The sequence below is a fragment of the Mastigoproctus giganteus genome, chromosome 3, assembly GCF_048544385.1.
Source record: "Mastigoproctus giganteus isolate SK-2022 chromosome 3, ASM4854438v1, whole genome shotgun sequence".
NCBI lineage: Eukaryota > Metazoa > Arthropoda > Arachnida > Uropygi > Thelyphonidae > Mastigoproctus > Mastigoproctus giganteus.
In genome coordinates, this window is record NC_143577.1 from 183061928 (window position 1) to 183089538 (window position 27611).

At 37.0% G+C, this 27611-nt stretch overlaps 1 protein-coding gene across 2 annotated transcripts in view; it reads right to left on the reverse strand.

Moving 5' to 3' along the window:
* Nucleotides 1-27611, reverse strand: part of spri (Src homology 2 domain-containing protein sprint) — a 560442-nt gene that overhangs the window by 55747 nt on the left and 477084 nt on the right. For both annotated transcript variants that reach the window (XM_090369518.1, XM_090369519.1), the window contains 2 exons: nt 9593-9708; nt 651-726 (listed from right to left, as the gene is read on the reverse strand). In XM_090369518.1, the coding sequence (XP_090225644.1) occupies nt 651-726; nt 9593-9708 (192 nt within the window). The remainder of the gene's footprint in view (nt 1-650; nt 727-9592; nt 9709-27611) is intronic.

The window sequence follows — 27611 nt, forward strand, 5'->3', positions numbered from 1 at the left end:
CATAACTTAAAATGTGATATGAAATAAACTACAAATACTGTAAAATCTTTTGTAAGATAATCTGGTCTGACTGACAAATTTTCCCATGCGATTTGCAGTGATTGCAACAGACACTTATGAATATCATCAAGTATTTCATTACTAAGCACTAGTGATTTGCTGAAGTAGTTTTTGTCAGTGACACATTTTCCACTAAATAACAAATAAGATGACATACTGTCAATTTATTTAGAATGTGGAAATTTAGAAATGCCTACCTATACATATTATGATATTTTGAATAAGAACAATACTCAACAACATGCACTCACCACACCTGAGCATACTGGTATATGCACTGTTCTATAAAAATGCTGTATAAACACAATGTGTTTTTCTGGAAGAAAGTAGGTCAACAGTATGGATTGCACACTTTTAAGAGTCACTTTGTGTAATTCACAAAGATCAAAATTCTACAACTTGGGGAATCTTCTGCAAGATTTTTTTTCTTGCAGTGCTACTTTCTATATGGCAAATATTCCAGTAGTAGTGTACTGCTATGTTATGCTACATACAGACAAAAGCCTGTAAAACTTGAAAAATTAAATTTTAAATAATCAGCTTGACTTCATTTTAGGTATATTACATACAAATAGTGAGTGGGTACTTACCCTGACTCCTATTTCTTCAGGTGTTTTAGTTCTTGCATATTTTATGTTGTCGGACAAAAGTTTTAGGGAACCTGTCCTACAAAGTGAACATATTGTTTCAGCATTAATAAACAAATCTCTTCAAATGTATGCATTGAAGGGTATAGTACAACACACAGAAAGAAAATATTATAACTTATGGCAAAATTAGGAGTAAAATTTAAGTGTACTTGGTATCAGTAATTGTCAACATTCAAAATTAGATTTGAAATCATTTAAAGCCTGTAGGCAAAGTCGTGTGCACACACACACACACACACACACACACATACACACAAAGAAATCTTTAGAAGAATCAATCATTCAGTTGGCACAATAGTTAAAATATGTAATTGTTATTGCATATTTTATTGACACTGAAAACGTCTTTAGTGGGGTTAGTTGAATTTTGCATTACAAAAAAAGGTGGAATAAAGTAACATATAATCTGCAGCCCAAGTTGTAATATATGACATAATACAGTCTATTATATGATTAATATGGTATATTATATGATGTAACATGTAATAATGTTGCGTCATATAATATTCTCAAAAGGAAGAAAATTTCAACACAGAGAAAGCCCACATGCACATATATTATTAGTAGAGGCATGTGATGCATCCATTCCCTCTAAACATTTGTCCAGTTACTCCTTGAACTTATTTAAGCTATCAACTTCCACAACAACACATGGAAGTTTGTTCCAGCAATCAATTACCCGCTGGCTAAAGGCAAATTTCCACACATCTATTCTATAATTGTCTTTCCTCAATTTGAATTTATGTCCCCTCAGGTTTGTAATCTGAGAAAGAAGAAGAACCACATCAGAACTGAGCCTGCTGAACCAATTCAAGGCCTTATACACCTCAATCAGATCACCTCGCAGGTGTCTAGTTGCCAGATCCTGCAATTTGTAGAACTCGAGCCTTTCTTGGTAAGACCACCCATTTGTATCCCTTGCCAATCTTGTTGCCTTTCTCTGTACATGCTCAAGCAACTCTACATCCTTCCTAAAATGAGACATCCAGACCTGTATGCAGTACTCAAGGCGTGGCCTGACCACTGCCTTATACAAAGGGATAATCACCTCCTTTTCCCTACTAGCAAAATTCCTGTATATCATTGACAATACCCCATGACCTGCTCTGGCAGCCTGTCTGTATTGCTCAGAAAATGTTCATATCTGACTGCACAATCACTCCCAGGTCTTTTTCATTTTCTACCACTTAAGTGTAGTACCACACAGTTGGTACGTTCCTCTGGGGTTGCTTCTACCCATATGCAGTACTTTGCATTTTTCAATGTTAAACTTCAGTTGCCACTTCTCAGCCCATCTGCCCAAATTTTCTAGATCTTGATGCAGTAACACATTGCCATTACTGTCATTAACAACCCTGCCAACCTTTGTATCAACTGCAAACTTCGATACTAAGCCTGATATACCTTCATCAATATCATTGATAAATACACAAAACAACAGTGGACCCAACACCGAACCCTGTGGGACTCCACTAATAGCATTAGTCCACGAAGAGCAGCACCCATTGATTACCACCCTCTGTCTTCTCCCACTCAACCATCCTTTTATCCATTGTAGCAACTTACCCTTAATACCATTCTGCTCCAATTTGTACAGTAATCTTCCAAGTGCAACAGTGTCAAAAGCTTTCTTGAAATCCAAGTATATGATATCAAAATTATTTTTTGCATCCAGTTCCTTTGTAAAAACATTATAGTATCCAATCAAATTTGTCAGACAAGACTTTCCCTTCACAAACCTATGCTGTGTCTGAATTATTACTGCAGTCTTGTCTAGATGATCTTGCAATGCATCTTTAACTAGTAACTCCATTATTTTCCCCAGAACAGAAGTTAAACTAACTGGTCACTAATTACTTGTGTCAACTGGGAGTGAATTGGGGATACATTTTCACATCTCTAGTCCATGGGGACTTCCCAAGTCCAAGGATGCCCTCATAATTATGGCTAAGGGTTTGCTTACTTCCTCTGCTGCCTATAACTGGATAGATCCCCCACTGCGAGTATTATTATGATTATTCTGATGCTTCTGAAGCATCAGAAATTACATAAATCTACAGCAAATTAGACGAACAACAAACTGATGGCGACTCTTTAGATATATGGAAATGTAGCATTTTGGAGAAATATGACAAGACTTTTGTGGATTAACTGGATGATTGTTTTCTGCAGCAGCATGTTCAAGAGGCAACCAGAGAGGGTAATACTTTTGATCTGGTTATCAACAGTGGTTATTCGTGCAATAAGAATTTGCAGAAAAAGGAACCACTAAGTGGCAATGATCACAGTGTACTGATGTGGGATTTACTTAAAGATATAATTACCATCAGGGGTAAAGAGAAGTGTTTTTGCTTCTGTAAAGGTGACTACAGTGGAAGCAACTGATGTCACCAACAGCAAATTCTAAGTGGGAAGCATTCAAGGAACTAATCTTGGAAGCTACTATACTTTTCATACCAAATAATATTGTTCAAGGTTTAGGCCTAAATGGATGTCAGATGAACTAATGAGACTCGTGGCAGAGTAGAAAAATGCATGGGATGCATATAAATTATCAGGTAGTAGTAGTGGCATGTGATGCAAGAAAGCAAGGTTATGAGCTTATGTAGCATCAGCCAAAAAAAAAAAAAAAAAAAATCACACCATTCCCTCTAAATGCCTGTCCAGTTCCTCCTTAAGTTTATTTAACCTATCAACTTCCACAACGACAGATGGAAGTTTGTGACACAGAAGCCTATGATAGATATAAGGAGGTAAGGCAAGTGAAGGCAGATTATAAGAAATCTTTGGCAAAGGATGCTAAGAAAAACAGCAAGAGCTAGAAGGAAGGGGATGAATCAGATTGGTCCACTTAATATCAAATGGTCAACTGTTGATGATCTTGCTCAGATAGCTGATAATCTGAATAAGTATTTTGCATCTACATTCACACATGAGAAGTTATTAAGGGAGGAAAATGTCAGAAGTTTATCAAACTGTAACACGGTACTTAATGATTTTGTAATAACTGAGAGAAAAAATGTAGGAGAAATTGAAGTTAAACATAAGAAAGGCAGCTGGAGTGGATGGGATCCATTCAGTTATATTAAAGGAGGCGGCAAAGGTACGCAAACCCTTAGCCATAATTATGAGAGCATCCTTGGATTCAGGGGAAGTCCCCAAGGACTGGAGACGTGTAAATGTATCCCTAATTCACAAAGGGGGATCTAATGGTCACACGAAGAATTACAGACCAGTTAGTTTAACTGCTGTTCCAGGGAAAATAATGGAGTCACTGGTTAAAGATGCATTGCAGGATCATCTAGACAAGGCTGCAGTAATAATTTACACACAGAATGGGTTTTTTAAGGGAAAGTCTTGTCTGACAAATTTGATTGGATACTGTGATGTGATTACAAAGGAACTAGATGTAAAAATTAATTTTGATATCATATACTTTGATTTCAGGAAAGCTTTTGACACTGTTGGAAATGGAAGACTACTGTACAAATTGGAGCAGTATGGTAGTAAGGGTAAGTTTCTACAATGGATAAAAGGGTAGTTGAGTGGGAGAAGAAAGGGAGTGATAATCAATGGACACTGCTCTTCGTGGACTAATGTTATTCGTGGAGTCCCCCAGGGTTCGGTGCTTGGCCCACTGCTGTTTTGAATATTTATCAACAATATCGATGAAAGTATATCAGGCTTAATGTCAATGTTTGTAGATGATACAAAGGTTGGCAGGGTTAAGAACAGTAATGGCAGTGTGCTACTGCAACAGGATCTAGAAAATTTGGGCAGAGAAGTGGCAACTGAAGTTTAACATTGACAAATGCAAAGTACCGCACATTGGGCAGAAGTAATAATCGGGTACGAGGGTATCCAAGAGTTGGACAAGATTTTGCAGCTCCGGCAAATGCTAAGTTTTTATTTATATTTACCTGTTTTATTGACTTAACTGTTAAGTAGCTATAAGTAGGGCTGCCAGAGAAGGTCATGGAGTTTTGTAAATGATATATAGGAATTTTGCTAGCAGAGACAAGGAGGTGATTATCCCCTTGTATAAGGCAATGGCCAGGCCACACCTTGAATACTGCGTACAGGTCTGGAGGTCTCATTTTCGGAAGGATGTAGAGTTGCTAGAACAAGTACAGAGAAATGCAACAAGATTGGTGATAGTAAAAGGGGCGTTCTCACTAAGAGAGGTTTAAGTTCTGCAAGTTGCAGCGTCTGGAGACTAGGTACCTGCGAGGTGATCTAACTGAGGTGTATAAGGCCTTGAATGGTTTAAGCAGGCTCAATGCTGATTGGATACTTCCGCTTGCTCAGATTAAGAACTTGATTGGGCTTAGATTCAAACTGAGGTAAGACAGTTGCAGAATACATGTGACTTTAGGCAGTGGGTAGTTGATTGCTGGAGCTGACTTCCATCTGTTGTTGTGGAAGTTGATAACTTACATAAATTTAAGGCTAAACTAGACAAACATTTGGAGTGAACAGATGGGTGAAATGGGAAGGGTTTTTTTTTTTTTTTTTGGGCTGATGCTATATATACTTGCTTTCTTGCATCATATGCCTCAGCTAATGCTAAATAACCCCAGAGAAACATACCAACTGTGTGATACTACACTTATGGTGGTAGAAAATGAAAAAGATCTGGGAGTAATTGTGCAGTCAGATATGACGTTTTCTGAGTAATGCAGACAGGCTGCCAGGGCAGGTCATGGGGTTTTGTCAATGATATATAGGAATTTTTCTAGCAGGGAAAAGGAGGTAATTGTCCCTCTGTATGAGGCAATGGTTAGGCCACGCCTTGAGTACTGCGTACAGGTCAGGATGTCTCATTTTAGGAAGGACGTAGAGTTGCTTGAGTGAGTACAGAGAAGGGCAACAAGATTGGTAAGTGGAACAAATGGGTGGTCTTACCAAGAAAGGCTTAAGTTCTGCAAATTGCAGAAGCTGAAGACTAGGCAACTGTGAGGTGATCTGATTGACCTGAGGAGGCATAAATTCAAATTGAGGAAAGACAATTGTAGATGTGCAGAAATTTGCCTTTGGCCAGCGTGTGGTTAATTGCTGGAACAAACTTCCATCTGTTGTTGTGAAAGTTGATAGGCTTAAATAAATTCAAGGAGGAACTGCACAAACGTTTAGAGAATGGATGTGTGAAATTGGTTATTTTTTGGCTGATGCTACATAAGGTCATACGCTTGCTTACTTGCATAACATGCCTCCATTACTACTAATAAGCACCATGTGAAGGAATGAAGAATGTAACTCTTGCACAATTTGCTGCTCATTATTGAAAGGAACTTAATGGATAGGTAAAAAGAATTTTCTGAAATTATTTGATAACTTAATTATAATATGATAGATTTTCATGAGTATATGCATGAAATAGTAACTTTACACATGCCTTTTGTTAATGAGAATGAAAACAAATACATTGAACTTTATGAACAGAATAAACAATTAATCCATGAGTGAAGGAAAGAATTTGAATATGATATTGAAAAAGACATTATAAATTTGTAGGCAACTATCCATTGAAGTGGATAACAGTGATCAAACAGCAATGAAAAAAAAATAATAAATAAAATAAAACAGATTAAAAAATATCAATGATAAAATAAGAACAGCTATGATGAATCAATTATCGTCTGCCGTGAGAAGATGGGAGAATACTATCAGTTAACGAGTTATAGGAATAAAGAGCAATGTGCATTATTTTTAGAAGCTATCTATTGTGAAATCAATTGAGAATAGGAACTTACACAAGTGTTTCTTATTGGACCAGCAGGATGTGGGAAGACATTTACCATCAAATTGTTGATGGAAATGTATAATAGTATCTGAAATTCACTGCATATACACAATGCACACATTGTATGTGCCTCCACAGGGAAAGTGGCTGTAGCAAGCGACATCATGACTGTTCATTCTGTGCTGCGTATCTGCCTGTTGAATAACCGGCCACTAGCTAATGAAACCCTCCAATGATATAGAACTACTTTCCAACATGTACATGTAATTATAATTGAAGTTAGTGCAAAATTGTTATCAATTACAGATATGTATCTAAAGCAGATAGCAGGAAATCATGAACTTGCATTCTGAGGTATGAACATATATTTTATAGATCTACACCAATTACCTCCTGTGCGTGTGACAGCTATATATAAACCTTTCATGAACTCATTGGTTGATCTGATATTATGGCACTCATTACAGTTTCATGAACTTGTTCAAGTTGTACAACAGTCTGAGAGTACATTCTTGACATTACTTACAAAAATAGGTAATGAAGAAGCATTAACTTCCAAAGAACTTAGTTATCAAATTGCGATTTGTTCCTAAAGATAAAGAAGATGTGTGTCATTTATGTCCTCATGGTATTTGGTTGTTTCTAAACAATAATAATGTTAATGACTATAATAATGCCATTTTATTTCAGGAAGGAATGCAAGTTATTGCCCAGGATGTGTACCAAGGATATAATTCTGAAGAACAATTCAGGAGTATAAGAATTAAAATTCATAAAATGGCAATGACTGAAACAGCATGTCTCCCATATATATTTTCATTGTGAAAGGAAAAACTTTATATGATTACCACAAATATATTTGTAGATGATGGTAAATGGTGCAATTGGTATAGAGTATATTGAGTACGAAGAAGATGAAACTGTCAAATGAGTATGGATGAAATTTCCCCAAGAAATAAAATAGGGCACAATTTTCAATTGCGACAAACAATATATGAAAGATAAATCTATACGGACGTATGCCTATTGTTAAACAGTTGACAACAATTCCGTTTAAGAATAGACAGCTGACACGAAGACAGTTCTCAGGATCTCTAGCAGTGCAGACAGGCTGCCAGGACAGCTCATAGAGTTTTTCTCACAGGGAAAAGGAGGTGATTATCTCATTGTACAATCTTCAGCCACATCTTGAGTATTGCATACAGTGGGTGCCTCATTTTAGGAAGGATGCAGAGCTGCTGAAATAGGTACAGACTAAGTCAATGAGATTGGTGAGGGGAACAAGTGGGGTGCTTGTATCATGAAAGGCTTCAGTTCTGCAAATTGCAGTGCCTAGAGACTAGGCTCCTATGAGGTGATTGAGGTGTTTAAGGCTTTGGATTGAACAAGCTCAATGCTGATGGGATTCTTCTTCTTGCTCGAGGTTATGCATATGAAGGGGCTCAAATTCAAATTGAGAAACAATGGTTGCAGAATAGATGTGTGGAAGTTTTCCTTGAGCCATTTGGTGGTTGATTGCTGGAACAAACTTCCACCTGTTGTTGTTGTTGTGGAAAATGACAGCTTAAATAAATTCAGGGAAGAACTACACAAACATGAAATGGGAAGGTTTTTTTTTTTTTGGTTGATGCTGTATAAGCTTGCTTTCTTGCATCATTTGCCACTGCTAATACAAGTTTTAAAACTACCAAATACAAAGAAACATGCTAGATAACCGAAACTGTACTTTTATTCAAAATACTATTCCAAACTACATCATCTGTCTTTTTTTTTTTTTTTAGACTAGTTAAAAAAAAAAAAAACCTTGTACAAAGCCAACTCTGTATCACTGTAATGACTTCATTATCAGACTGAGAGTATAAAATGTGTATATATTTTAATTCAATAAATCTTGTAAGCCAGGGCATGGTCCTGGAAACACAACCTTTTCTCTCTCTTTTTTTTTGTCTGAAATTTTCTCCTCATTTTCTTTTACAGATAAATCTAATCATTGTTAGTGGTTTTATAGCACATCAGCATCTTAAATCTTGTTGTGGCAGTGCTAGAAAACTCAGAATAGCACATGGGAAAACAACTCCCTCCACCTGAGATGCAGTAACAGCCTTACCCCTTTTCAGAAGTCCATCATGATTACATGTATACTCCCCCAAAAAAAAAAATATGGTAACAAGTTTCCCCAGAATCTTTTGACCTTTAACTCTGTGTTGTGATGCTCACTAATGTTGCCTCTTCACCCCCCTCCCCAATGAACTTTACTGAATTTTCTTCAAAATTAGATAAAATAACTTTGGAAGCCAAAATCCTGGCATACCTGGTCAGTGTTCAAATATCTGGCAACCAATATAGTTTTCTCATGTCTAAATTATACAAACAACAGTGGAAACATGTTTATATGAAATATCAAGCATATCAGCAATCTTTGCAAGGTCAGTCTGATAAATTATATGCAAGATCTTGTGTACTTTATCAATGTTGTTCTGGTAATGGGCGCAAGCCTATTTGTTCTTTCATCATCTTTAACATTAAAATTTCTCATTTTGATGTAGGTTTACCAATATTTCAAGATCTTAAAGCTGAAAATATTTTAAAGTTGAATAAGAAGGATAATGTTTTATCACTATTTCTGACATTTCTTCATTTATTTTCTTTTGTAATAATCTCTTCACAAAGGGATATTTGTACAACAGCTCTACACTCACTTTTGGAATTCTGGAATTAATATCAACACAGCATTTTGAAGCTCATCTGAAAACAAGATAATTACTAATATGATAACAAGTTTGGAACTTCTCTATATAAATATGAAATTTATATTTATATAGAAAAGTTCCATTTCAATATATTACAACCAAAACTTAAAAGAATCTGTGCTATGCTTACATGGTAATGCTCTTGCACATAAGGTGGGTATGGATGACATTATGATCCTGCAGTGACACACAAGAGAAGAATAATTGCTTTTCTGGCAAATACCAATGCAAATTTAAATCACCAAACAAAAACTCTTAGTGCAGTAGCATATGGATAAGAATTTAAAATTCTCTTCATAAAGATAAGATTAATACCAAATAGAATATAAAATGAACTTTTTACTAATAACTTATATTTTCTGCATATTAAATTGTATATAGCAGCTTACCTAGTGTATTCATTTACAAACAGCTGGTACAGATAACTTTTCAATGGCTTAATTACTAGTTTGTGTAATGCTCCTTCAATAATGGCATCAATATTCAAAAATTCATCTGGTCTTAGCTGAGAATAAGAAATTGTTTGTTAATAATAAATGAAATAACAAGAAAAGCATTTTAAAAGTAAGAAAATTCTTTACTCAATACCGTTAAAAAATATTATTTAACATTTCATATATATATGTGGCATTTTCTCCTCTGAAAATTTTTAATTTGAATATGCTGAAATGGGATAAGGGTCTCAGCTGCACCTAATTCCAACAGAAGGCATACACCAGATCCAACAAAATTTTCAAAGGATGCACAGGATGGGATTGGAATTTTAGGTAACAAAGAATAAAGATCTACTACAGAAATGCAGTTATATTTCATCACACTATAGACTGATATTATTGAAATTAAGTTCCTTTAAAGCAAAAATTTTCTATTGATCTCATACTAATTCATATCTGATTTTTGTAGACTTATAAATTTCTTCAGAAATCCGTATTAATATGATTTAGTTTGCCACATTTATATGATGGCAAAATATTTTACCATAACTTTGAATGACCGATTCTAAATCAGGGAGGGTAGGATTAGATAGTGCAAATTCTATACAAAGAACAAATCGGATCTAGATCTATTCAATAATCAAAGTCAGAATAAATTCCGAAATCAGAAATTATTAAAAAGCCCAGTTTGCTTGAGGAAGTTAAAAAAATTCTGAATTATATGCCTTATCACCAACTCTGGGGTTATTGCTACTCATATGCAGTACTTTACATTTATCAATGTCAAAGTTCAGTTGCCACATCTCAGCCCATCTGCTCAACTTTTCTAGATCCTGTTGCAGTAGAGTACAACCCTGCCAACTTTTGTATCGTCTGCAAACTTGGACATTAAGCCTGATATACCTTCATCAATATCAGTAATAAATACAGAAAACAACAATGGACCCAATAGCGAACCCTGGGGTACTCCACTAATAACATTATTCCATTGATTAACACCCTCTGTCTTCTCCCACTCAACCATTGCTTTATCCATAGCAGCAACTTGCCCTTAATGTCATACTGCTCCAACTTGTTGTTGTTATGGGGGCTTAATGGCACATAAGCTGCTATGGCTATAATGTGCCTATTCGCTTACTTAAGAGATGAGATATTTCTGTAAAGTCAGAATAAATTCCGAAATCATTAAAAAGCCTAGTTTGCTTGAGGAAGTTAAAAAAATTCAAAATTATTTACCTTATCACCAATGAGAATTTCAAGGGTTATTGATTTACGAAGATTAACCAGTGACAGCAAGGTCTAAGTTCTGTCTTGTTTACAGTAGAGGCAGTCAATGAGAATATGTTTAACAGTCAAATTGTTAGAACAATGTGGGCACCATGGTGGATCAACTCCTGTAAGCAAATGAAGGTAGGTCAGACAGGTATGACCTATTCTTGTCCTTGAAAGGATTATTTCTTCTCATCTTTATGTATGGACACTGGAGCGCCAAATTTTCGGATCTTGTTTAAACTGAGAGAGTTTATTATTAGTCTGAGAGTGCCAGCGTGCTGTCCATTGTGATAGACAAGTGGCATGAATGGTTACGACACAATCTGATACTGGAACATGGATATTCATTAAATCTAAGATGGTTGGATTTTTTGCAGCTTTATCGGTCAGTTCATTGCCTAAAATACCGGAATGTGCTGGAATCCAACAAAAAGTGGCCATTTGGTGGCGTTCTTTAATTTGTAGTAATAAGCTTGTTGTTTTTGTTGTTGTTATTTGGTTTTTAGGAGCATTAGCAACTAAGGCCATATTGCTCCAAGGATATGCGGTGGTCATTCCCTGACCTTTCCGCATCCTCCGAATTTGGTGGTCACGGGCTCGAACCCCTAGGCACATCCGTAGCCAGGTGGGAAGGAGCAGCAGAGCATAGTACATGCTTCTTGATTAGACCGGGGTTCGAGCCCGTCACCACCAAATACCGAGGATGCGAAAAGGTCAGGGAATGACCACCGAATATCCCAGAGCAATATGGCCTTAGTTGCTAATGCTCCTAAAAACCAAACAACAACAACAGCTCGAACCCCGGTCTAATCAAGAAGCGTGTGCTACGCACTGCTGCTCCTGCCCACCTGGCTATGGAGGCGCCAGTAATAAGCTCCTGATTTCATCTAGAACGGGGCGAACTTGATCTAAGAAATTACATAATGCCATGATTGAGCTGAGGGAATCAGTGTAAATAACAGATTTTAAGGAACGGTCAGAATAGAGATTTTCTAAAGCTAGTTTGATTGCATATAATTCAGCTGAGAAGATATTGAATTCGGATGGAAGAGTTGCTGAATAATGGTATTTGAAAACACTGCAGCTGCTCCAACATTTGAATTTGATTTAGAGCATTCTGTATAAATTGGGGAAAAATCAATACATCTTTGAGTGTGAACTGCATGCAGTTGTTTGATTTTTGATGCTTGCAAAACATTCTTTCTCCATTGACAGAGGTAAGTGTCACAGGTTGGAAGAGTAGGAGGAGCCCACGGTGGTTGAGTATAAGTTGCAACCTGTTGCATGGAATAAATGGAAACAGCACCAGTTCAAGCTGGTTTTACTATGCTAAGTTTGTTTCTGTATAAGTTTTCTAATGGTGGATTGAAAAGTTATGACTGAACGGGATGAGAGACATAACTTTGTACCTTGACAGCATACTTTAGTAACAGTGTTTTCCTGCGTAAAGCTAGTGGGGGCTCGTGAGCATCAATGTAGAGACTGTCTGCTGGCGACATTCTGAATGCACAATTGCAATTCTCAAAGCACTGTGTTGAATGGGATCAAGCCAGCGTAATGCACTCTTTCTGGCTGAATCATAGATGGGAGCACCATAATCGAGGCGGGATCTGATTAATGCCCTGTATAACCAAAACAGGGAGGTACGATTTGCACCTCACATTTGGGCGAATAAAGCTCTGAGTATGTTTAACTTTTTAGACAGAAAGTCCATACATTTTTAATATGATCTAGGAAATTTAACTTATTGTCAAGGGTTAATCCTAGAAATCTGATGTTACTGGTGACTGGGACAGAGACTTTAGAAATTTGAAGTTCAGGATCTGGATGAAATTTGCATTGTGTACAAAAATGGATAGCAACTGTTTTCTGCTGCGAGAGTCGATAGCCGTCGAGGCTCGCCCATTGTTGCATTTTATTAAGTGATATCTGAAGCTGTCTTTCAATAGATCTCATGTTTTGGGAATGACAGGAGATGGAAAGGTCATCTGAATAAAGGTAAGTCTCAACTGTATTTGGAAGCTGTTTAGTGATAGAAGCTATTCTAAGAGCAAAAAGAGTGGCACTCAGTACTGATCCCTGTGGAACACCTTTTTCCTGAAAGAACGTTGCAGATAGGGCATGTTGGTATCGAACTTGAAATGATCTAGTATGTAGAAAGTTCTGAACAAATATAGGAAGGTTGCCCTGTAGTCCAAGAGAGTAAAGATCACTAAGTATACCATGCCGCCAGGTGGTATCAAAAGCCTTCTCTATATCTATTGAAACCATTACTAGATGTTCATGTTTAACGAAAGCATTACGAATGGCAAATTCAGCCTTCACCATAAGATCTAAGCATGACCTATTTTGGCGAAAGCCATACTGACTATGGCTCATTAGCTGTTTCAACTCAATTATCCAGATGAGTCTTCTGTGGATAATTTTCTCAAGGATTTTGCTGAGGCATCTTAAGAGGGAGATATGGGTCTATAGCTATGGGGGTTGGATGGATCTTTCCCAGGCTTCAGGAATGCCAAAACCGTAGAGTGATGCCAAGAAGCTGGAAAAACATTTTCTAAAAATATACAATTGTAAAAGACCAGGAGAAGGTGCAAAGCTTTGTCATCAAGATGTTGTAGCATGACATAATAAATCCCATCTGGCCCTGCAGCACCATTGCAGGCTGTTCTAATGGCATGCAAAAGTTCAGAATATTGCAGAGGTTTTGTTATATGGGATAAGGCGGACAGTTTGAAAATTAATAGCATGCTTCTCTTTAGCGTTTTTAATTCTGTGGAATGAGGTAGTATAGGCTGATGCTGCTGAGATATCAGCAGCATTAGTATTGCTCAAAGCATTGCTTAAAGCATTAGCTATATCTAAGGGATTAGATAGATCTTGGCCATTCCAGGAGAGAGGATTGGAGAAGGTATGGTAGGAAACTTACCAGACAGCTGTCTAATTTTTTTCCATATTATTTTGGGATCACTGTTTCTGTTAAAAGTGAATGCAAAATGAGTCCAGGATTCTTTCTTTGCTTGCTTTTGTATGAAATGTGCTATTGCCCTTAATTTCTTTTAATTAATGAGATTGACTGTGCTCAGACATTGCTGAAATATATTCCAGGCTTTATTTTTTGTTCTCTTTGCTTCGGTGCATTCCTCATTCCACCAGTAATTATAATGCTTTCGGCCCGGGAGATTTGATAGTAATATTGTGCCTTTAGCCACATTTAGAAGATGTGATGTAATCTGTTGCATTATCAATATGCTGGAGGTGGATTTTTTCCTCATCAAGGGCAATTGATGACTGAAATTTTGCCCAGTCTGCTCAGACAGATTTCCATTTTCTGCAGGATTGAGTTGAAGGAGTCTGTGATTTCAGAAAGTTGCTGTTGTTGTTGTTGTTATTTGGTTTTTAGGAGCATTAGCAACTAAGGCCATATTGCTCTGGGGATATGCCGTGGTCATTTCCTGACCTTTCCGCATTCTCCGTATTTGGTGGTCACGGGCTCGAACCCCGGTCTCATCAAGAAGCATGTGCTACGCACTGATACTCCTGCCCACCTGGCTACGGAGGCACCTCAGAAAGTTGCATACTATTGGGAAGTGGTCACTGCCCATGGGATCATTTATTACATTCAACTCTATGGTCGGGACCAGTACTGGTGAACAAATTGAGAAATCTATTGCTGAGGTGTGTCCTGTTGGGAGCTGTATGTGTGTCGGTACACCAGTATTGAGCATAGTGAGATTTAGTGCCTCAAAAGCTTTCAATTAGATGACCCCGTCTATCTAATTTAGGAGAGCCCCCATAAGGGGTGGTGCCCATTAAAGTCCACTAATATACAGAAAGGTGGAGGTATCTGTATAAAGAGGTCTTCAAGATCTTTTAAAGAGCAAGTACAGTTTGGCGGTAGGTACATTGAGACAAGTGTTACTGCACTATGGAGAGTTATACAAACAGCACCTGCTTCTATTTCAGTTTGAAGTGGGATATGTTTAGTTGGGATCTTTGAATTTACTAGGATTGCCACACCACCATGAGCTGCATTAGCTATATTTCGTTCTCTTCGATAAAGGCAATAGTTCTTTATCGAAGGAGAAATTTGTGAGGTCTAGATCATATGTATAGCTTAGCTTAATTAAAAAACTCCTTAAAAAATCAAGAGAAATTTGTGAGGTTAGGTAAATTTCCTGTAAACAAAGGGCAACTGAGAATATCGGTTAATTAGGTATTGAATATCAGTGTTGCACTGAAAGCCTCTGCAATTCCATTTGTAAGATACTGTGGTTCATTTAGGTTTAGCTGAGGATGATTCACCTGACTGTTTTTTTGTTTAAGGAGCATTTTTTTTTGGTCTTTTTTTGGAAAGGTGGGGCGTCCGGTATCCATAGTGTCATTTGCGTGAAGTTCTAGTATGGGTTCCCTCATGATCTGAGTATACGTCTACTTCCATTCTATTGGTGAATGATTCAGGTTTCTTGTTGTCTTTAGTAGTTTTTAATTTTTCTTCGTAATGCGTGATAGTCCAAATATCAGTTGGGATACTGATTGGAGGATTTTTTTTTTTTTTTTTTTTTTTGCTTGGTAGTTGTTGGCGCATCAGCTTCTGTGGCCATAATGCACCTCCCAAGGTTTTTGCAGTACTTTGATCCAAGCCCGAGGCTGGATTCGAACCCGTGACCTTTAGGTTGCCAGGCAGGCACTTTACCCACCCGGCTGGCACTGATTGGAGTGTTGGTCGCTTCGTTGGTTTTAGTTTGATGTGTGTCTTTTCCAGAGTTTGATAATGTATTTTTAACCCAGTTAGCTAGAGATGTGCTGGCAGGTATTGATACATCTGTTTGAGCTGCTGTTGAATGGAAGCTTTGAGCGTGAGATGCATATGAACAACTGGGTATGGTCAACATAACCTGTCTGCATGCCTCAGGGTATGTAACTTTGGGCTTTATTTTATATTTTTGGATTTTCTTCCCTGTTTTCCACATTGCACAAGATTCGGAAAAGGCTGGGTGACTTTCTTTGCATTTTGGGCAAACGGGAATTGAGACTGAACAGTCTGCTTGTGTATGCTCCTTGGAACCACAAATTGGACAAAATAAAGCAAAGAATGGGATTAGGGATATAAGGCCGAATTCGGCAGTTTAAATAGCCAGCTTTTACAGAGGATGGCAAATCTGGGGTGCTGAAGGTTAAAATTATGGATAGAGTTGGACGAGATTTCCATCTTTTTTGGTCTTTATACGTTTTGCACTAATTACTTTTTGGTTGCTCAGTTCCTGCACTAATTCCTCTTCAGATACTGTAATCATGTCCCACTCTGTGATGACACCTTTGGACGAATTTAATGTATTGTGGGAAGTGGTAGTTACCGGTAGCCCAGCAAATGTTGTTGTTTTGAGCAGCCATACTGAATGTTTTGAGGAAACTGTTTCGATTAGGTCTCCAGATTGCAGTCGTTTAACCATTTTTGGTGTTCCAGCAATGGATTCCAAATATCTTTGAATGACAAATGCTGATACTTGCCAACAGGCTGGTCGGAAGAGAGAGTATATCACTAGGAAGTTTGGCATTTCATTGCACTGTACTCCTCTTTGGAGCCTTTTCGGTTGGTTCAGGTCATCATCATTTGGTTTGTCTGGCCTTGAATTTGAAGGCTCTAGAGGTGGGTAATCGTTTATGTCCAAAGTTACTCCTTTTCGCCTGGAGGATAACTTTTCCCCCAGGTTACCGGCTCCATCACAGGGAAGCAGGAGCAGTGCTGCTCAGAGGCCAAGCAGTTGAAGTGTTAGTTAATTAGTAAAAAAATATAAATATAGGAAAATGCAAAGAAAGGTGTATTTCCTTTGTGTTCTAACTTTTCAAATATAGAACTGTTTTTAAAGTAAGATTGTTGAAATAAATGCAGAAACTTAAAATATAATTTTAATCGCTTATCAAGAGCACTTTATGAATCACAAGAATATCGCTTGGCACCCGGGCCCTCCAACTTGTACAATAGTCTTCCATGTGCAATAGTATCAAAAGCTTTCCTAAAATCCAAGTACAGTAAACCCCCGCTATTCGCGTTATCTGTATTCGCGATCACTGATTTAATATAAAATGAAACCTAAAAAAAAAAAAAAAAATGTGAATTTTAAAGCGCCGTGAATATTTTCCGCCATAAAAAAAAAAAACATGGGCATGGCTAAAATTATCCTTCCCGGTCAAAACAGCGCTCAGTGGGTGGGGGGAGAGGGGTGACAAAATCGCCAGCATGGATATTTCTCGCTAATCCATGTTCAGTATTTGTTATGCGCTTATCATGGAAGGTTTCGTCGTTTGCTTTTAATTTATATGTTTATAAATTGAATAAATTTATCAATTTATAAATTGATATGCTTACAAAAGTAATAAATCTACCGTTTTGCAGTGTAAAACAGACTTTTTCAAGTGCGTTAACGGAAGAAAGTGACATTATTGTGGACAAGTTCTTTCTAACCCGTACAAAAATATGGCTACAAATAACAAGGGAAATGTGAAAAGATCAAAAGGTGATGACATTAGCGAATAAAATTGAGTTATTAGACAAAATTTCTAATGGTGAAAGTGTCTCCTCAGTGGCAAAACATTATAAAATCAATGAGTCAACGGTATGATCAATCAAGAAATTGGAAGAAAAAATCCACCGTAGTGTCCGTGAAAACGCGCTAATTGCTTCAAAAATTTGCTCTGAAACTCGTGATGTTAAATTAGAAAAAAAATGGAAAAGGCTTTAAATCTGTGGATAGAAGACCAAACACAAAATAAAATTCCTTTAAGTTCACTCATCACTCGTGAAAAGGCAAAACTCCTTTATCAACACTTTAGCGAAACTGGTGATAGCACTGGCGGATTTAAGTTTTTTTGCTAGCAAAGGTGCTGGTTTGAAAGATTTGTTTGAAATTCCTAATAAATATTACATTTAATATTAAATTGTTTCTTATTTTCATTTCGATGCCATATGCTTGCATTTCTCTATGTACTGTCTATGTACATAGTCATATTATGAAGGTACATATAATACATACATAGACAAAATTTTAGACTAGTTTTTCTTACATATTTCATACTTTGGAATGGAACCCCTTTATTACTATGGGAGCCATAACTCAGTATTCATGTTTTCGGTATTCGCGACATTTCACAGGAACGTAACCCCCACGAATAGCGGGGGATTTACTGTATATGATATCAAAATTACTTTTTGCATCCAGTTCCTTTGTGACCACATCAATCATAGTATCCAATCAAATTGGTCAGACAAGACCCCTTAACAAACCAATGCTGTGTCTCAACTATAATTAGTTTAATTTTTAAACTAATTTAAACATGATTTAGGTCACCTGTGAAATGGAAATAATATAAGCAGTACTAGGCTCAGACAATCAAAAAAAAAAAGATTTTTTTTCCTTAGAGCAGGGGTCCCCAACCTTTTTCATCAGAGGGCCACATAGAAAATTCATAACAAATGGCGGGCCGGAGTCGGTGCAATTTTTATGGCTAAAAATACTGTAAACCAAAAAACGCAATTTTAGTGACTTCACCAGGTTAAAACGGAATGTACAAGATAGAAAAACTATAAAAAATTATAAACAAGGGATATTTATTGTAAATAAAGACATAGTCATATTAAAATTCACAATTTTTATTATTATAATCACATTTGATATTATAGAAATAGCAAATCAATGAGACGTTTGTAGTTGTTTTGATTTAGCAATAATTGAAATGTTATGTTTAATAGTAGAAGTTCCCAATCTTAAAACGTCTTGCAAATGTTCATCTGTCATTCTTGATCGATGTTTGGATTTTATATATTTTATATATTTTATTTTTGAATATTTTTGTTCACATAGGTAAGTGCTACCAAAAATAGAAATTATTCTTCTTGCCAATTTTTTTAATTCTGGAAATTCATTTTCTGTCAAAATTTTATAAAAGTTAATTAATGTTTCATTTTTCAATAATGTTTTAAGGTTATCGTTACTTTGAAGATCTATGATTTCTAATTGTAGATCTTTATCTATTTGTGAAAAATTTACATCAAATGGATTCTGAAATAATGTAAATAATTTTCTATTGTTTTCGAAATCAACAAATCGATCAACAAATGCTTCCATCAATAATTCAAGATTTCGGACAAAATTGTGGGTAGAAAAATTACAATTGGGCATATTATTATATAAACTTTCACAACACAAAAAATGGGAAAAATTATTTTGTTCAATTTGATTTTTAAATAATTCTAATTTTGTCTGAAATGCTTTAATATTGTAGAACAAGTCATTTACAAGTAGATGCGACTTTGAAGTTTTTTATTCAATGTATTCAAATGTTCACAAAAATCTGTTAAAAATGCAAGTTCCCATAACCATTTAGTCTGTTAATTCTGGGACTGGTTTTAATTTTTCGTTCATGAATATGTCTATTTCGGTACTGAGTTGAAAAAATCTTTTTCACACATTACCGCAACTTAACCATTGCACCTCCGTATGATACAACAAATCACCATATTTGCTTTCGATTTCCTCCAAGAAAATTTTAAACTGACGATGGTTCAGGCCATTTTTGCATTTTAAAATTCACAATACTAATTATTGTCGACATGATTGAGTTCGAAGTCAAAAATTTACTGCACAACGATTGCTGGTGAATAACACAATGAAATTGCATAGGTCTTTCGATGTTTTTGGAATCAAAATATTTATTAACATGGCCGATGAAACCAATATTTTTTCCAACCATATTCTTTGCACCATCGGTCGTAATTGCTGTCAACAATTCCCAATTAAGCTGCAGGTCTTCAAACACTTTTGATATGCTATAAAATATGTTTTCACCAGAGGTTCTATTCTTCAAGCTTTCAAGTGCAGCCAGTTCTTCTGTGACTTCAAAATTTTGATTTTATACTGAGTATGTAAATGAGTAACTGTGCTGTGTTGGTAATATCTTCACTTTCATCAATTGCAATTGATGAAAGTGTACAAAATTTATAAAATCTGTAACTTTTTGTTTCAGCTGATCTTTAACATTAGGAGACAAGTCTTCAATTCTTCTTGCTAAAGTTGATGCTGATAAACTTATAGCAGTGAAGTGCTTAACTTGATCAAGGCATATTTCTTCTGCAATTGATAGGCACACCCTTTTCACAAGCTCGCCATCAGTAAAAGCCCTCCCTTCTTCAGCAATGATTTGAGATGCTCGCAAACCAGCTCTAATTAAATTTAAATTCTGATTAGTGAAACATGTTATCTGTTGTTGTTGCCTCTTGAAATCAAAGCTCAGCTCTTGTAATTTCTTGTTTCGCCACTCTCCTTGAAGTTTATTGTAAGTTGAGGCATGTTTTGTCATATAATGCCGTTTCAAATTATATTCTTTCAACACAGAAACTGCTTCCTTACATATAAGGCAAGTACATCGGTTATTGTCCCTTATAAAAAAATAATTAATCGACCAAAGTTCATTGATAACACGACATTTGGAATCAATTTTTCTTTTACTTGACATCTTGATTCGCTAAAATTAAAATTAAAAATTCAAAGTTAAATAAAATTAAAAATAATATGCATTTATACAAATAGCACTAATAAATTGTTGTGCATGATAATCAGTGCAGCAGCCCGACGACTACGGTCTGAATGAGAATAGCTGACCAGGAGAAAGATTAATACGCATACTCGTCTTTACATTGCAATCTGCAAAGAAAGCATTACTTACAGTTCTTTCACTAATACTTACTTGATTAATATTTAGATTAGTGTTTAGCAATTGTTTTAACAGTCGCTTATTTTAACTTTACTATTTCACTTTTTGACAACTCCTGTTCGCCAGAAATACTCGAGGCTATAAACTTATAGCCTTGGTCACTCGCACTGTTGGGATTTCTGACATCGCAAGAAACACTGCTGCCAAGTGGAAGTGCACAGAGTTGCAACAATGTTACAAAATTATATTTGGACGCATTTACATTATATTTTGATTAAAAATATCCTTATATACGATATGTAGCAACTAAAAAAGATTTCTATAGAATAAATTTCACGAGGCAGATGAAATAGTCTTTCGGGCCGAATGAAATCATCTGGCGGCCAGATCCGGCCTGCGGGCCGTAGGTTGGGGACCCCTGCCATAGAGGAATCTAAGGTGATACGTTCTGGCCAAAAGTGTAAAACTCTCTTAATGAAGAGAATTCTACAATTTTGGATAAAATCTATGGTGTGAAGACCATGTGAGGGTTTCATGGGTAAAATGGAAAGTCGCTGCTGGCCAAAGAGAGGTGGATAATTGCCTGGAGAAAATATGCTGCAGGAGAAGACAGTGGGCATGCTATTGCATGTTACTCTATCTGCCACTGCTGGAGGGGGGAGGATGTTATAAAAAAAATAGGAACTGACCAGGTTTAAACAGGATAGATGAAGAAAATGTAATAGCCAGAAGGTGAAGAAAAAAACAACCATTAATAGCCAGCAGGTAAAAATGTCATCATAATCAAAATAAGTCACATCTCAAAATAAAATATTTTGTTTTATTTCTCAATAATTAAACATTCTGACTGGCAAATAAAAATGATTTTTTTTTTTTTTTTTTTGCTGTGTAAGCAAGCTTACTTATATTCATCATTTGCCACACCTAATACTAATTTAATATAAAAACAGAAAGTAAATAACAAATTCTCTCTCTCTCTCTCTCTCTCTTCCTTGTACAATGAAACCCACATTATGTAATTATGGTTATTTTTTATTTTATTTATTTATTTTTTTTGTTGCACTGAAGAAAATGTTCATAAAATAACAGCTAAAAGTGCAATGCACCAAATCACATAAAAAAAAAAAGAGAGATGAAACTGTAAACAACAGATTTTATCAATGGAGCTCTCACTTGCATGGCAACACAACAAAAGTCAGAGCACATTTACTGATGTTTTAAGAAACTGTACTGTATCAATGCTATTTGAATGAGTACCCACTGGTAAATCACATCACAAAATTCACATAAACAAAATTCTCTAAACTGAAACAAAGAATGTGGATATCAGAGTCTCATTTAAACTGCAGGTAAAATTCACTATTTGTACTGTTAAACCATGTTCCAGTTGATATCACCAAAATCAGTTTAATAATTCTACAGTTGAAATTTCAGGTTTCGTTCAATTTCAGTTCTATTCAGAGTATATCATTTTGTTATGGCTCCCAAAAGGAGATTAACCTTAAAAAAAAAAAAAAAGGAAGTTACTGAATTAGAAAATAATTCTTGATACTTCAAGTTAAAAACAGAACAACTGTTTGCCTCCCCGCCCAAAAAAGACAAACTGCTCTTGATACTTCAAGGAGAACCAGTTAAACTGTCAAGTTTAACTGGTTCTCATCTGTTTGATCAAAGAGCATTCTAGTAAGCGGACAACTGATTCAACATAAGGCACTGAAGGCCAGAAGAGAATTAAAAATGAACAATTTCAAAGCTTCCAATGGATGGCTCAAGAAATTTACAACACAAGTGATGAAGAAAAATAATTCAACAGTAAAGTTACAGAGTAGTGTCAGAAATTGGTTAGTATCCATACATAATATGAAAAAGAGATATTTTTAATTGTGATGAAATAAGACTATTTTTCACAGCTCTCCTACATCAAATGATGTGTTTCAAGGGGTGAAAAATGTAGCACTTATAAAATATCGAAAGAAAGGAACTGTCATCTGTGCATGAAAATGTTAGGAGAATTCGAAACACCACTGTTGTTTCAGAAGTCAAATTTAAATTCTTGGGTGACATATAAATAAATGTCTTGCATAACAAGAGAAATAATAATCGAGTAGTTGCTGAAATTTCATGACAAGCCAACAATGTTATTTCATTTTTAAATAATATTGAGGCCTCTAGAAGGTTAAACTTGTTTTCCTACTCCCAGATACAACTTCATTATATAAACCATTTGATAATGATCATCATCCACAAGTTCAAGGCTCAACTATAGGTACCGTATTGTCCCATGTATAAGATGCACCTTAATTTTGGGGCCCGAAATTTGAAAAAAAATGTATTACATAAAGTTATTGAACTCAAGTTTTATTCATCATAAAATTCATACAACTCATCACTGTCAAAACTCCCATCCATTAGCTTGTCCTCATCTGTGTCTGATGACGAATCACTGTCTTCATATATTGCCTCGTCCTCAGTTCTATCTATGGCATTTGAAATGCCACACTTCTTAAATGACTTTATAATGATCTCAATCTTGATATTATCCCAGGATCTTTTCACCCAGGTACAAACTTCTCCTATAGTTGGTTTTTTCACTCTTCCTGCTGGTGTCAAATTGTCCCCAGAAGACTCCATCCATTGGTTCCATTCATCTCTCATGTCAGCTTTGAAGGGTTTGTTAATGCTGACATCAAGTGGTTGGAGCTGGGATGTAAAGGTATGATGGCAAGTTTTGTTTTTTGCTCTGCAGCAATCTTCTTTGTATTTTTTGTTATGTGTGCCCTGAACTGATCAAGCACCAATAGGGCAGGTTTGCAAAAGAGCCCACCTGGTCTCCTGCTCCAAACTTTCTCAAACCAGATCTTCACATCCCATACTGATCCATCCAACCCTGGTCATGAACGTGGACAATCACTCCTCGAGGAATGTCTTCTTTTGGCATTGTTTTGTGTTTGAAAATCAGCATAGGAGGCAGCTTGGTTCTGTCGGCACAACAAGCTAGAACAACTGTATAATGGCTCTTTTCATGTCCACTTGTCTTCACAATTACAGTTTTCATCCCCTTCTTATCAACAGTTCTGTTACTTGGGACATCAAATTGAAGGGGGACTTCGTCCTTATTTGCAATCTGTCTCAACTCAAACTGATGTGTCTTCCGACATTGAATGACAAAACGATGAAATTCAAAGACCTTCTGCTCATAGCTTTCAGGCATCTTTTGGGCAAGTCTGGTGTGTAGGCATGCTTAGTCCATTCCGTTTCATGAACCTGAAGCACCAGTTGTGTCCTCCTTTGAAATCAGTAACTTCTTTTTCATCAGCAATTCTTCTTGCCTCATGCTGAACCATCTTTGTGGACACAGGAATTCCAATTGCCCTTTAATTCATATCTTCAATTCCCTCTCTAAATCAGGCCATTTTGCTGACTTGCCTCTCATGGCCTTCTGCCATGGTGTTTTCAGTAGGGTTTCTTCTTCCCATAGCCAGTCTCGGATTGTTTTCTCAGTTGGAGGAGGACCGAACTTATGTTCAGCAGCATGATTTCCATTCTCTTTTGCAAACTGGATCACTTTTAACTTGAATTCAGCACTATATGAAAATCTTTTCTGAGCCATTTCTGGGCAGAACGTGGCAAAACATAACCTAATATACTGGTAACAAGTGCGAAACAATGAGCGCAAAGACAACGAGTGTGAAAAAGCGGGAAATGCAAGCAAAAAAAATCTACAACCACTGTATAAGACACACCCAGTTTTTAGACCCCAAATTTTTCGAAAAAAGGTTAGGTTTAAAATTTTTATGGCGCATTAGCAGCAGTGGCTATTATGTGCCAAGAAAAAAGGCAAAAATAGATTCTGGTAACAGTAAAAGAGGTTACCTGGTCAAAAGATTACGTGTAAGTTTAAAGGTGGTATATATTCTAAAAACATAAAAGGCTTATTTTATATACATGTATATATAATTAGTAAGCTGTAAAAAATTAAAAAGAGCTGACACCTTGTCACTGTTGGATAAAATTTGACTGAGTGTATAGGGCTCAGTCATATGGTTAAAAGCAGTAAAGCGCATTTTATTAAAATTTGGGCACTCGATTAAAATATGTTTCAGGAATAAAACTGTATCACAGGACTCACACATAGGAGGGTCATCAGCCCTCAGCAAGAAAGAATGTGTCAGATGACTGTGTCCTATGCAGGTCCGTGCTAGAACAACTTCCTCCTTATGATTCCTGTGCAGACTAGACTGCCACAGTTCAATTACAGCTTTATACTATATAATTTGTTTGTAGTCTGTCTATTCCACAAATCTTGCCACAAGGTGTGAATCTTTTTGTGTATTACTTGCCTGTAGTCTGTATAGGAAACTGACAAGCAACAATTATTGGAGTGGATTGCTGATTTGGCTGCGGTGTCGGCCAAATCATTTCCCTTAATCCCAATGTGGATGGGAATCCAGCAGAAGCAGATATCGTATTCACGTTCATGGAGAGAGTGAATCTTCTGCTGAACTTGAGACAGAACTGGGCGAGGATTATATCTGACAGATAATAAAGCCTGTAAGACGCTCAAAGCATCCAAATATAAAAAGAACCGTTCATGAAACATTTACTAATGTGATCCAAGGCTAACTCTATAGCGCGCAGCTCTGCAGTGAATATACTGCAGTCAGGGAGAATCTGCTCTGACATAGTGGTGTCTGCAAAGACAGCAGCAGATCCTACATTGAATTCTGACTTCGAGCCATCTGTATAAACTGGCACGAACTCAGCACGTTCAGCTCTATGTGCTGAAAAAAGCTGCAGGTAGACAGACGATGGAGAGTCAGACTTTCCCCTGATTTTAAGGGAAAAGTCGCACGTTGGGACGTGAGCATGCCAGGGTGGAAGGGGCTGATTTGGTGTACAAGCAACATTGTCTACCTTGATTTTAAGTTCTTTGAGTAGCGCTTGGACACGAATACCAAAAGGACGATTGGAAGTCTGACGGGCAGCGTACAAACTTTCCCATCGTGGCTCAAAAACGGATGGCCACGTCGGATTGTCTGGCAGGGATTTCAGTTTTAAAGCATACTGAAGAGACAAATGCTTACGTCGAAGCAATAACGGTGGTTCATTTGCTTCGACGTATAAGCTCTGGACAGGAGATGTTCGAAATGCTCCAGTAGTGATACGAATAGCCTGATGATGGATAGGGTCCAGCCATCGGAGTACACTGTCCCTGGCTGAATTGTACACCTGGGACCCATAATCTAATCTCAATCGCACAAGTGCACGGTAGATACGTAGTAGGGGCTATGATAGATACAAGTTGATCTGTAACCAAGTTACAAAGGAGGTTAGGCAGGCGAAGGCAGATTACGAGAAATCTTTGGCAAGGGATGCAAAGAAAAACAGCAAAGAGTTCTTTACTTATGTAAACTCTAGAAGGACGGGGATGAATCAGATTGGTCCATTTGATATCGATGGGTCAACTGTTGATGATCCTGCTCAGGTAGCTAACAAACTAAATGAATATTTTGCATCGACATTCACACATGAGGAGTTATTTAGCGAGGGGAAAGCCAGAGGTGTATTCAACTCTAGCAGTAAGCTAGAGAATCTTGTAATAACTGAGAGTAAAGTGGAGGAGAAATTGTTGAAGATAAACACAAGAAAGGCACCTGGGGTGGATGGGATCTATCCAGTTATATTAAAGGAGGCAGCAAAGGAAGTAAGCAAACCCTTAGCCATAATTATGAGAGCTTCCTTGGACTCAGGGGAGGTACCCACAGACTGGAGATGTGCAAATGTGACCCCAATTCACAAAGGAGGATCAAAAGCTGACACAAGCAATTATAGACCTGTGAGTTTAACTTCTGTTCCAGGAAAATTAATGGAGGCACTAGTTAAAGAAGCACTGCAGGATCATTTAGACAAGACTTCAGTTATAGCTTGGACACAGCATGGTTTTGTTAAGGGGAAGTCTTGCCTGACCAATTTGATTGGATACTATGATGCAGTCACAAAGGAACTGGATGCAGGGAATAACTTTGATATTATATACTTGGATCTTAGAAAGGCTTTTGATACTGTTGCACATGGAAGACTGCTGCACAAATTGGAGCAGTGTAACACTGGAGGCAAATTGCTGCTGTGGGTAAAGGGGTGGCTGAGGGGGAGAAGACAGAGTGATAATCAATAGACACTGCTCGTCGTGGACTAATGTTATTAGTGGAGTCCCTCAGGGCTCAGTGTTGGGTCCATTATTGTTTTCTGTATTCATAAATGATATTGATGATGGTATATCAAGCTTAATGTCGAAGTTTGCAGATGATACAAAGGTAGGCAGGGTTGTCAAGGACACTACTGACACTATGCTGCTGCAACAGGATCTGGAAAGGTTGAGCAGATGGGCTGAGAGGTGGCAAATGAAGTTTAACATTGACAAATGTAAAGTACTACACATGGGAAACAGCAACCCCAGAGCAACGTATCAACTCTGTGGTACTACACTGACAGTGGTAGAGAATGAAAGGGACCTGGGGGTGGTTGTGCAGGCAGATATGAAGTTCTCTGAGCAGTGCAGGCGGGCTGCAAGAGTAGCTCATGGTGTATTGTCAATGATATATAGGAATTTTTCCAGCAGGGATAAGGAGGTGATTATTCCATTGTATAAGGCAATGGTCAGGCCACACCTAGAGTACTGTATACAGGTCTGGGGGCCTCATTTCAAGAAGGATGTAGAGCTGCTGGAACGAATACAGAGAAGGGCAACAAGATTAGTGAATGGAACAAAGGGGTGCTCTTACGAAGAAAGGCTTAAGATTTGCAAATTACAGTGTCTGGAGACTAGGCACCAGCGAGGTGATCTGATAGAGGTGTATAAAGCATTGAATGGTTTGAGCATGCTCAATGCTGATGGGATTCTTCCTCTTGCTCAGAATAATCACCTGAGAGGGCATAAATTCAAATTGAGGAAAGACAGATGTAGGATAGACGTGCGGAAATTTGCCTTTAG